General features: G+C 41.8%; 1 protein-coding gene across 2 annotated transcripts in view; it reads right to left on the bottom strand.

Moving 5' to 3' along the window:
* The window catches only part of CLIC2 (chloride intracellular channel 2), a 45,815-nt gene that overhangs the window by 1,512 nt on the left and 31,373 nt on the right, over positions 1-12,930 (bottom strand). For both annotated transcript variants that reach the window (XR_004264743.1, XM_032265160.1), the window contains exons 4-5: positions 1,307-1,413; positions 484-665 (exon numbers count right to left, since the gene is read on the bottom strand). Coding sequence is in view for 1 of the 2 variants with exons in the window: in XM_032265160.1 (XP_032121051.1) it covers positions 484-665; positions 1,307-1,413 (289 nt within the window). In the remaining variant the exon portion in view is untranslated. The remainder of the gene's footprint in view (positions 1-483; positions 666-1,306; positions 1,414-12,930) is intronic.

Here is a 12,930-nt window from a genome sequence, read left to right on the forward strand (position 1 = left end):
AGGAAACAAGTTTTGGCTGGGCGTGGTGGCTCATGCCTGTAATCCTAGTACTTTGGGAGGCCAAGGCAGGTGAATCACTTAAGCCTAGGAGTTCAAGACCAGCCTGTGCAACATGGCAAAACCCTGTTGCTACAAAAAGTACAAAAAATTAGCTTGGCATGATGGCATGCGCCTGTAGTCCCAACTACTCAAGAGGCTGGGATGGGAGGATTGCTTGAGCCTGGGAGGTGGGGGTTGCAGTAAGCCTTGATCACACCACTGCACTCCAACCTGGGTGACAGATCCTATCTCAAAAAGGAAAAAAAAAAAAAAAAACAAAACCCAAGTTTTAATACCTCCCAGAAGAGGTTATTATGGATCTTTCCTCTAAAGAGAAAAAAGAGATGTATATGCTACACATGATGATGATGACACGTCACTGTGCTTTGTGCTGGCAACTGGTAAACCCCTCCCACCCATTCAGCCTGCCCTGTAAATACTTACTTTAATAATGTTCAGCTTGGGTAACAAGCTACAATCAGCCAGTGTTAGCTGGTCCCCATCCAAGAACAGTCTTCTGGAAACTGTGGGTTCCTCAGCACTGCCTGAATCAATTTCATCCAGAAGCGGGGTGTTTAAGTAGTCATCCAGACGCTTGAATTCTTTGAGCAGAGATTTTTCAAAATCTGACGCAATGAAGTAATAAAGTTACTTGTAAATGTATTGTCTTTACGGCTAAATGCTTTCTAAATATGCTTTCCATACATTTAGATACCTCTATCTATACACATTGCTTATGCTGGCTCTTCAACATCTAGTTAACTATTTAGAATGCTCAACTACTTACTGATAACAGAAAGTAAGATTGAATAGTGAATGTAAATCTTTTGGACTTTTCTTAAGGAGGTACATTGGTTGGAGAGTAAAAGAAGGAAAAGTGATATATGTTATCCAACTCAGAAGAGCTAGAAAGTGAAGAAAACACACAGTTCTTGTGACTCAGAGGATAATAAACCTATTTAAGAATGTTCATGGAAAATGGTAGCTGCCACAGTTTAAGAAAACTTAAAGGTACACAGTCCTGCAGTTAGTTCACACCTGGTATGTCAATATTCTAATTGAGCTGTGTTGGTAATTGCTATATTGAATCTTGAGTTCTAAATCTAATAAAACTTAATACAAGGGAATTTCAGCGGAGAGAACAGAGAATGAGGGGAAGACTAGGCTATTCCCTGAAATATGCTATATATTTTGGAAAAGTCTATTTTTCCTGAGTAAAAATATGAAGAGTGAGAGAAAAATAGAGATTTAAAGAAAGGTATCTTACTTTTATTTGCCTCCTTTTGTGTATTCTTAATGTATGCAGAAAACTTGGCAAAGAGGTTACAGCCCACATCAAAAGACTCCTTGTACTTGGGACTCAGGTGAGGATACCTTAAAAAAGAACATGAGTGAGCTATCATTTGCACATAACAACAGAGACCAGGTGCCCTAGCTTGCACTATACTGAAAATGGAAGTTCTGGAAAATTGTGCTGGAAACTAAACATCCTCATAAGTCTCCCAGTAGAAGTTTATCTTTTTTTTCCAACCTCAGAACACTTTAGTTTCTAAAGTTCACAGGGAAATCAGTTGTCTGGAATCCAATGCTCATTTATCTGTAGAAACAATGTTTCAAATGGTGGCTAGGTTTACCTACTTGCTCCAAAAACGCTATTTGGCAGAAGATAGTGTCAATACAGTACATTTTCAGAGATGAGTAGTAGAAAATTATGGTTTCGGCCGGGCACGGTGGCTCACACCTGTAATCCAGCACTTTGGGAGGCCAAGGTGGGCGGATCTCCTGAGGTCAGGAGTTTGAGACCAGCCTGGCCAACATGGAGAAACCCCGTCTCTACAAAAAATACAAAAATTAGCCAGGTATGGTGGTGGGCACTTGTAGTCCAAGCTACTTGAGAGGCTGAGGCAGGAGAATTGCTTGAAGTTGGGAGGTGGAGGTTGCAGTGAGCCGAGATTGCACCACTGCACTACAGCCTGGGCAACAAGAGCAAGACTCCATCTCAAAATATATGTATATATGGTTTCAAATATTGCAACTTAGAAAACAAATGAAGGAATAAATAGGATGGAGAAAATGGAAAAATATAGCTAAGATATCCTCTCTTAGTAATACAAAGCTCAGTTAGAATAATTAAATAAAATAACATAGTAATATAATTCACCACATTAACGAATCAAATTAGAAAACCCATATGATCATGACTAGATGCAGAAAAGTATTCAATAAAAAATCAGCACCTCATGGAGCTATCTGTGCTTACATGTTCACTGCAGCATTATTCACAAAGGCCAATATATAGAAACAACCTACAACCTATGTTCCCATCAATAGATAAATGGATATAGAAGTTGTGATATATTTCTATAACAGAATATTAATCAGACTTAAAAATATAAAATCCTGTCATTTGTAACAACATGAACATTATGATAAGTGAAATAAGCCAGGCACAGAAAGACAAATACTCCATGATCTCACTTATGTGTGGCATCATTAAAAGGTCAAATATATAGAAACAAAGAATAGAGCAGTGATTGGGAGGAAATAGGGAGATGTAGGTCGAAGGGTACAAAGTTGCAGTTATGTAGAATGTGTAAGTCTAGAGATATAATGTAAAAGATGAGGACTATATTTGATAATATTGTAAACTGAAAATTTGCAAAGGGTAGATTTTAGGTGCTCTTACTGTATACAAAAGGTAACCACATGAAGTGATGGATATGTTAGTTTGCTTGACTATAGTAATCATTTTGCTATGTATATGTATATCAAGACATTATGTTATATACCTTAAATATATATAGTACAAACAAAGGCTAAAAACTCAATTCCTTTTCATAAAAAAACTCACTGGAAGCTAGAAATGGTCAGGTCAAAAACTTAGGTATCTTCCTTGATTCCTCTCTTTCCCTCTAACTCCACATTTGATTTATCAACAACTCTGATCAGCTTACCTTTCAAAATGTATCCAGAATCTGTCCATCTTCCCCGCCCCTGCCCAGTCCAAAGCCTCCTGACTCTTCTCCCTACTCCCATACTTGCCCCTCATACACCCGGAACATTCTGCACCATAGACAGAGCAATCATGTCAAAATGTAAGTCGTATCATGTCTTTTCCTTACTTATTACGCTGCAATGTCCTCACCTCACTCAGAATTAGAGCCCAAGTGCTCATAGTTGTCTACAAGGACCCACATGATACGAACCACCTCCTTTTCCACCCAGTTTATTAACCACCCAGAAGCCAGAGTGATGTCTTTCCCATACTCAGTGCTCTGCAATCATCTTATCTTACTGAATCAAGGCCTAATTCATTGCAGTTCCCTATAAGAACCCACATGATGTGATCCCACCTTACCTTTCTTCTTTCATATCCCTCACTCACTCACTTATGACACAGATTTTCTTGCTATTGTTCAAGTAGGCCTGAAAAACTCCTGCCCCAGGACTTTTTCACTTGGCCTTCCCTTACGTGAGGGAGACATATGCACATTCTCTCACATATGCACATGCCTGGCTCCCACTTTTCATTCAGATCTTTCATGGGTATCTCTTTCTAAATGAAGCTTTTCTCTCTTTTCCTTTATTTTTCTCTTTAGCAGGACAGTTTTAAATTACCTGTTATGCCTTCATCAATCCCAGCCAACACAGTATGCAGAAAGATGCTCTTTGCTTGGGAGAAGAAGAGCGATGTGAACACCAGAATTTGACTCAGGTCCCAGCACTGGGACTGACACAGTAAAGTCTAGCCCTGGACAAGCCATGATTACCCCGGATTGTAGGCTGGTCCCCACAGACTTGGACACTAGGCTAGCCATTGTAGCTCCAGGGTCCAGGCCATCCCTGCAGATGTAGTCTCCCATACCTGGGCAAATAGCCCCAAACTCCAGACTTCCTTCAGCACCAGATCATACCTTCAGGCTTGCACTCATTCCAAGACAGCCCCTTCAGCCTCAGGCTTCAGGCCAGACACTTCTCCAGCCCCTTTCTATCACAAAACCAGCACATCTGGACTCCACTTTAAGGCCAATATCCAGAGACCCAGTATCCAGACCAACTCAGCTCCAGGCTGCCCTTCACACTTCCAGGCTTTGGGTCTGTCCCAGTGCCGCATTGACACCCATGGACCTCAGCTCCAGGCTGGCACCCATGGCCTCAGGTACCAGGTCAGCACCAAAAGATTCAGCCTCCAATATAGCCCTCATGGGTACAGACTCCAGGTTGGTCCAGTTCCAGGCCATCCCTGATGGCCCGAGGTTTCAGGCTGGCCCATTCAAGCTCAGGCTTCAGGCCCACATCAGGCTCCAACCCAGCCCAAAACAAGGCTGGCCCACACAGCCCCAGGCTTCAGGCCCAACCCAGTACTAAGCTGATCTCTTCAACCTCAGACTTCGGGCAATTGCCCAAAGACCAAGTCTCCAGCCACACCCCAGAACCAGGTCGGTACCAATGGCCTCAGGAACCAGGCTGGCACCCACATACCCAGTCTCCAAGATGGACTACACAGACATAGGCTCCAGACTTGCCCAGTGCCAGGCAAGCCCCTGTGGCCTCACACTCCAGGAGTGCCTGGATCCAGGCCTACTCTAGTAAACTCAGGGTCCAGGACCATCCCAGTAGACTCCAGTGCTGGGATGGTTGCCATGGATCCAGATACCGGGCTTACTCCCCTGTTCACACAGGGACCACGCCAGCTTACTTGAGGACTCCAGCAGTGAGCCTGCCCATGGACCACACCAGAAAGCTCTCCTAGAATCTCTGGACAGGCTGGCTGATGAAGGGCTTTCCCAGCTGAAGCCAGCCTGCAAAGAGTGGAATAAGTCCTTAGTTTTTCAGATGGGCAAATACCAGTTCATGGTCACAAGGATTACAATCAGGAAACCATGACACCACCAAAGTAACAAAACTCCTTTGGGTATATACCCAGTAAGGGAATTTGCTGGGTCAAATGGTATTTCTAGTTCTAGATCCTTGAAGAATTGCCACACTGTCTTCTAAAATGGCTGAACTAATTTATACTCCCCAAAACAGTGTAAAAGCATTTCTATTTCTCCACATCCTCTCCAGCATCTGTTGTCTCCTGATTTTTTAATGATCGCCATTCTAACTGGCATCTCATTGTGGTTTTGATGTGCATTTCTCTAATGACCAGTGATGATTAGCTTTTTTTTCATATGTTTGTTGGCTACATAAATGTCTCCTTTTGAGAAGTGTCTGTTCATATTCTTTGCCCACTTTTTGATGGGGTTGTTTTTTTCTTGCAAATTTGTTGAAGTTCTTAGATTCTGGATATTAGCCCTTTGTTGGATGGAGGAATTGCAAAAATTTTCTCCCATTCTGTAGGTTGCCTGTTCACTCTGTGTGGTATTATTTCTGAGGCCTCTGTTCTGTTTCATTGGTTTATATATTTGTTTTGTTACCAGTACCATGCTGTTTTGATTACTGTAGTCTTGTAGTGTAGCTTGAAGTCAGGTAGCGTGATGCCTCCAGCTTTGCTCTTTTTGCTTAGAATTATCTTGGCTATGCAGGCTTTTTTTTGGTTCTGTATGAAATTTAAAGCAGTTTTTTTCCAATTCTGTGAAGAAAGTCAGTGGTAGCTTGATGGGGATAGCAGTGAATCTATAAAATTACTTTGGGCAGTATGGCCATTTTCACAATATCAATTCTTCCTAACCATGAGCATGGAATGTTTTTCCATTTGTTTGTGTCCTCTCTTATTACCTTGAGCAACAGTTTGTAGTTCTCTTCGAAGAGGTCCTTTGCAGCCCAGGTAAGTTGTATTCCTAGGTATTTTATTCTCTTTGCAGCAATTGTGAATGAGAGTTCACTCATGATTTGGCTCTCTGCTTTTCTATTATAGGTGTATAGGAATGCTTGTGATTTTTGCACACTGATTTTGTATCCTGAGACTTTGCTGAAGTTGCTTATCAGCTTAAAGAGATTTTGGGCTGGGATGATGGGGTCTTCTAAATATGCAATCATATCACCTGCAAATACAGACAATTTGACTTCCTCTTTTCCTAGTTGAATACGCTTTATTTCTTTTTCTTGCCTGATTGCCCTGGCCAGAGCTTTCAATACTATATTGAATAGCAGTGGTGAGAGAGGGCATCCTTGTCTTGTGCCGGTTTTCTTTTGTGTGTGTGTATGTGTGTTCATTATACTTTAAGTTCTGGGGTACATGTGCAGAACCTACAGGTTTGTCACATAGGTATATATGTACCATGGTAGTTTTCTGCATCCATCACCCTATCATCTACATTAGTATTTCTCCTAATGCTATCCCTTCCCTACCCCCCAACTCCACGACAGGCCTGGTGTGTGATGCTCCTCTCCATGTGTCCATGTGTTCTCATTGTTCAACACCCACATATGAGTGGGAACATGCAGTATTTGGTTTTAAGTTCTTGTGTCAGCTTGCTGAGAATGATGGTTTCCAGCTTTATCTATGTCCTTGCAAAGGACAGGAACTCATCCATTTTTAAGGCTGCATAGTATTCTATGGTATATATATGCTTCATTTTCTTTATCCAGTCTACCATTGATGAGTATTTGGGTTGGTTCCAAGTCTTTGCTATTGTGAACAGTGCCACAATAAACATATGTGTGCGTATGTCTTTGCAATAGAAATATTTATAATCCTTTGTGTATATACCAAGTAATGGGATTGCTGGGTCAAATGGTATTTTTAGTTCTAGATCCCTGAGGAATTGGTGCACTGTCTTCCACAGTGGTTGAACTAATTTACACTCCCACCAGCAGTGTAAAAGTGTTCCTATTCTCCACATACTCCTCAGCATCTGTTGTCTCCTGATTTTTTTTAATGATCACCATTCTAACTCGCGTGAGATGGTATCTCAATGTGGTTTTGATTTGCATTTCTCTAGTGACCAGTGATGATGAGCCTTTTTTCATATGTTTGTTGGCTGCATAAATCTCTTCTTTTGAGAAGTGTCTGTTCATATCCTTTGCCCACTTTTTGATGGGGTTGTTTGTTTTTTTCTTGTAAGTTTGTTTAAGTTCTTTGTAGACTCTTGATATTAGCCCTATGTCAGGTGGGTAGATTGTAAACATTTTTGCCATTTTATTGGTTGCCAGTTCACTCTAATGATAGTTTCTTTTGCTGTGCAAAAGCTCTTAAGTTTAATTAGATCCCATTTGTCTATTTTGGCTTTTATTGCCAATGCTTTTGGTGTTTTAGTCATGAAGTCCTTGTCCAAGCCTATGTTCTGAATGGTATTGCCTAGGTTTTCTTCTAGGTTTCTTATGGTGTTAGGTCTCTTGCTTAAAATTTTAATCCATCTTGAGTTAATTTTTAATCCATCTTGAGTTATTGGGTAATCTTCCTGGCAACTTTGTTTACACAGGTGAGGTAAAAACCACCTACCCAAGCCTCAGCAATGGTGGATGCACCTCCCCCTACCAAGCTTGAACATCCCAGGTTGAGCTGAGACTGCTGTGCTGGCTGTGAGAATTTCAAGCCAGTGGATCTTAGCTTGCTGATCTTCGTGGGAGTGGGATCCGCTGAGCCAGATCACTTGGCTCCCTGGCTTCAGCCCTGTTTTTCAGGGGAATGAGGGATTCTGTTTTGCTGGCATTCCAGACACCACTGGGGTATGAAAACAAAACAAAACAAAACAAAACAAAAAAAACCAAACAAACAAACAAACAAAAACTGGTGCAGCTAGCTTGGTGTCTTCCCAAACAGCCTCCCAGTTTTGTGCTGGAAACCTGCGGTGCAAGTGTTGTAGGCACCTGAGGGAATCTCCTGGTCTGTGGATTGTGAAGCCCATGGGAAAAGTGCAGTATTTCAGCCAGAGTACCAGAGTGCTAGAAAAGTCCCAAATGGCTTCCTTTGGCTAGGAGAGGGAGTACTCTGTCCCCTTGTGCTTCCTGGGTGAGGCTATGCCCCACCCTGCTTCAGCTCCCCCTCCTTGGGCTGCACCCACTGTTTAACTTGTCCCAATGAGATGAACCAGGAACCTCAATTGGAAATGCAGAGATCTCCCACCTTCTGCGTCACTCTTGCTGTGAGCTGCACACTGGAGCTGTGAGCTGCACACTGGAGCTGTTCCTATTCAGCCATCTTGCTGGAAAATCCCTTGTGCCAGTTTTCAAAGAAATGCTTCCAGTTTCTGCCCATTCAGTATGATATTGGCTGTGGGTTTGTCATAAGTAGCTCTTATTATTTTGAGATACATTCCATCAATACCTAGTTTATTGAGAATTTTTAGCATGAAGGGCTGTTGAATTTTGTCAAAGGCCTTCTTGTATCTATTGACATAATCATGTGGTTTTTGTCTTTGGTTCTGTTTATGTGATGGATTACTTTTATTGATTTGCGTATGTTGAACCAGCCTTGCATTCCAGGGATGAAGCCAACTTGGTGGTGGTGGATAAGCTTTTTGATGTGCTGCTGGATTTGGTTTGCCAGTATTTTATTGAGGATTTTCACATCAATGTTAATCAGGGATATTGGCCTGAAATTTTCTTTTTTAGTTGTGTCTCTGCCAGGTTTTGGTATCAGGATGATGTTTGTCTCATAAAATGAGTTAGGGAGGATTCCCTTTATTCTATTGTTTGGAATAGTTTCAGAAGGAATGGTACCAGCTCCTCTTTGTACGTCTGGTAGAATTTGGCTTTGAAACCATCTGATCCTGGACTTTTTTTGGTTGGTAGGCTATTAATTGCTCCCTCAATTTCAGAACTTGTTATTGGCCTATTCAGGGATTCTACTTTTTCCTGGTTTAGTCTTGGGAGGGTGTAAGTGTCCAGGATTTATCCATTTCTTCTAGATTTTCTGATTTTTTTGTGTAGAGGTGTTTATAGTATTCTCTGATGTAGTTTGTATTTCTGTGGGATTGGTGGCAATATCCCCTTTATCATTTTTTATTATGTCTATTTGATTCTTCTCTCTTTTTTTATTAGTCTGTCTTTACTAGAAGTCTATTTGTTTCATTGAACTTTTCAAAAAATCAGCTCCTGGATTTATTGATGTTTTGAAGGGTTTTTGTTTCTCTGTCTCCTTCAGTTCTGCTCTGATAGTTATTTCTTGTCTTTTGCTAGCTTTTGAATTTGTTTGCCTTGCTTCTCTAGTTCTTTAATTGTGATGTTAGGGTGTCAATTGTAGGTCTTTCCTGCATTCTTTTGTGGGCATTTAGTGCTATAAATTTTCCTCTACACACTGCTTTATATGTGGTCCAGAGGTTCTGGTACATTGTGTCTTTGTTCTCATTGGTTTCAAGGAACATCTTTATTTCTACCTTCATTTCATTATTTATCCAGTAGTCATTCAGGAGCAGGTTGTTCAGTTTCCATGTAGTTGTTTGGATTTGAGTGAGTTTCTTAATCCTGAGTTCTAATTTGATTGCACTGTGGTCTGAGAGACTGTTATGATTTCCATTCTTTTGCATTTGCTGAGGAGTGTTTTACTTCCAAATATGTGGTCAATTTTAGAATAAGTGCAATGTGGTGCTGACAAGAACGTATATTCTGTTGATTTGTGGTGGAGAGTTCTGTAGATGTCTGTTAGGTCCACTTGGTCCAGATCTGAGTTCAAGTCCTGGATATCCTTGTTAATTTTCTGTCTTGTTGATGTGTCAAATATTGACAGTGAGGTGTTAAAGTCTCCCACTATTATTGTATTGGAGTCTAAATCTCTTTGTAGGTCTCTATGAACTTGCTTTATGTATCTGGGTTCTCCTGTGTTGGGTGCATATATATTTAGGATAGTTAGCTCTTCTTGTTGCATTGACCTCTTTACTGTTATGTAATGCCGTCCTTTGTCTTTTTTGATCTTTGTTGGCTGAAAGTCCGTTTTATCAGAGACTAGTATTAGAACCCCTGCTTTTTTTTTTTTTTTTTTTTTTTTGCTTTCAGTTTGCTTGGTAAATATTCTCCCATCCTTTTATTTTGAGCCTATGTGTGTCTTTGCACGTGAGATGGGTCTTCTGAATACAGCACACCAATGGGTCTTGACTCTATCCAATTTGCCAGTCTGTGTCTTTTAATTGGGGCATTTAACCCATTTACATTTAAGGTTAATATTGTGATGCATGTATTTGATCCTGCCATTATGATCCTAGCTGGTTCTTTTGCCCATTAGTTGATGCAGTATCTTCATAGTGTTGATGGTCTTTACAATTTGGTATGTTTTTGCAGTGGCTGGTACAGGTTGTTGTTTTCCATGTTTAGTGCTTCCTTCAGGAGCTCTTGTAAGGCAGGCCTGGTGGACAAAATCTCTCAGCATTTGCTGGTCTGTAAAGGATTTTATTTCTCCTTCACTTATGAAGCTTAGTTTGGCTGGATATGTAATTCTGGGCTGAAAATTCTTTCCTTTAAGAATGTTGAATATTGGCCCTAACTGTTTTCTGGCTTGTAGGGTTTCTGTCGAGAGATCCACTGTTAGTCTGATTGGCTTTCCTTTGTGGGTAACCCGGCCTTTCTCTCTGGTTGCCCTTTGAATTTTTTCTTCATTTCAACCTTGGTGAATCTGATGATTATGTGTCTTGGAGTTGCTCTTCTCAAGGAGTGTCTTTGTGGTGTTCTCTGTAGTTCCTGAATTTGAATGTTGGCCTGCCTTGCTAGTTTGGGGAAGTTTTTTTGACAGTATACTGAAGAGTGTTTTCCAAGTTGGTTTAATTCCCCCTGTCCCTTTCAGGTACACCGATCAAATGTAGATTTGGTTTTTTCACGTAATCCCATATTTCTTGGAGGCTTTGTTTCTTTTCAATCTTTTTTCTCTAATCTTGTCTTCCCACTTTATTTCATTGAGATGACCTTCAAAGTCTGATGTCCTTTCTTCTGCTTGACTGATTCAGCTACTCAATCTTGTGTATGCTTTGCAAAGCTCTCGTGGTGTGTTTTTCAGCTCTGTAAGGTCGCTTATGTTTTTCTCTAAACTGATTATTCTAGTTAGCAATGTATCTAACCTTTTTTCAAGGTTCTTAGCTTCCTTGCATTGGGTTAGAATATGCTCCTTTGGCTTGTAGGAGTTTGTTATTACTCACCTTCTGAAACATGCTTCTGTCACTTCACCAAACTCATTCTCCATCCAGTTTTGCTCCCTTGCTGGCAAGGAGTTGTAATCCCTTGGAGGAGAAAAGGACTTTTTGTTTTTGGAATTTTCAGCCTTTTTGTGCTGGTTTGTCCCCATCTTTGTGGATTTATCTATCTTTGGTATCTAAAGTTGATGACCTTTGGATGGGGGTCTCTGGGTGGACATCCTTTTTGTTGATGTTGAAACTATTTCTTTCTGTTTGTTAGTTTTCCTTCCAATAGTCAGACCTCTCTGCTGCAGGTCTGCTGGAATTTGCTGGAGGTCCACTCCAGATACTGCTTGCCTGGGTATCACTGGTGGAGGCTGCAGAACAGCAAATATTACTGCTGTTCCTTCCTCTGGTAGCTTCATCCCAGAGGGGTACCTTCCAGATGCCAGCCAGAGCTCTCTGGATGAGGTGTCTGTTGGCCCCTGCTGGGAGGTGTCTCCCAGTCAGGATACACGGGGGTCAGGGATCCACTTGAGGAGGCAGTCTGTCTCTTATCAGAGCTCAAACGCTGTTCTGAGAGATCTACTGCTGTCTTTAGAGCTCCCAGGTGGGGATGTTTAAATCTGCTGAAGCTGTGCCCACAACCACCCCTTTTCCCAGATGCTCTGTCCCAGGAAGTTGGGGGTTTTATTTATAAGTCCCTGATGGGCTGCTGCCTTTTTTCAGAAATGCCATGCCCAGTGAAGAGGGAATCTAGTGAGACAGTCTGCCTGCAGCAGCAAAGCCCCAAAATTTGCCTGCCTCAGCAAAGCCTGCTGAGCTTTGGTGGGCTCTGCCCAGTTCGAACTTCCTGGTGGCTTTGTTTACACTGTTAGATTAAAACCACTTACTTGAGCCCCAGCAATGGTGGATGCCCCTCCCCCCACGAAGCTCATGCATCCCAGATTGAGCTCAGATTGCTGTGCTGACTGTGAGAATTTCAAGCCAGTGGATCTTAGTTTGCTGTTCTCTGTGGGGTGGGACTTGCTGAGCCAGGTCACTTGGCTCTCTGGCTTCGGCCCCCTTTCCAGGGGAGTGAATGTTTCTGTCTTGTTGGCATTTCAGGTGCCACTGGGGTATGAAAAATAAAACTACTGCAGCTAGTTCAGAGTCTGCCCAAACTGTCTCCCAGTTTTGTGCTGAAAACACAGGGCTCTGGTGGTGGTGCAGGTACTGGAAGGAATCTTCTGGTTTGCGGGTTGTGAAGACCAGGGGAAGAGGGCAGTAACAGGGCCATAGTGCAGGGTACAGATCCTAATGGCTTCCCTTGGCTAGGAGAGGGAGTTTCCTGACCCCTTGAGCTTCTTGGGGTGAGGCAATGCCCCACCATGCTTTGGCTCGCCCTCCTTGGGCTACACCCACTGTCCAACCAGTCCCAATGAGATGAACCAGGTACCTCAGTTGGAAATGCAGAAATCACCTGCCTTCTGCATTGATCTCGCTGGAAGCTGCACACCAGAGCTGTTCCTATTCGGCCATCTTGCCAGCAATCCCCTCAAAAGGAAGCTTTAATCTCATAGTTTTAAAAATATGATCAAAGTTAAGTTGTCAACAGCTTAACATAACCTGTTATAGCTAAAAATGTTTTATGTAAGCCTCATGGCACCCACAAAGCAAAAACCTACACTTGATACACAAAAGATGAAAAGCGAGGAACCAAAAATACCACTGCAGAAAATAATCTAATCACAAAGAAAGACAGCAAGAGAGAAAGAAAGGATCTACAAAACAACCAGCAAACAACAAAATATAAGTAGTAAGTCCTTACCTATGAATTATTGCCTTGAATGTAAATGGATGAAATTCTCCAATCAAGATATAGAATGGCTAAGTGGATAAAAAAATTAACATCCAACCATATGCT

This window comes from Sapajus apella, unplaced genomic scaffold, assembly GCF_009761245.1.
Source record: "Sapajus apella isolate SASKATOON/1434 unplaced genomic scaffold, GSC_monkey_1.0 scaffold149, whole genome shotgun sequence".
NCBI classification, from domain to species: Eukaryota; Metazoa; Chordata; class Mammalia; order Primates; family Cebidae; genus Sapajus; species Sapajus apella.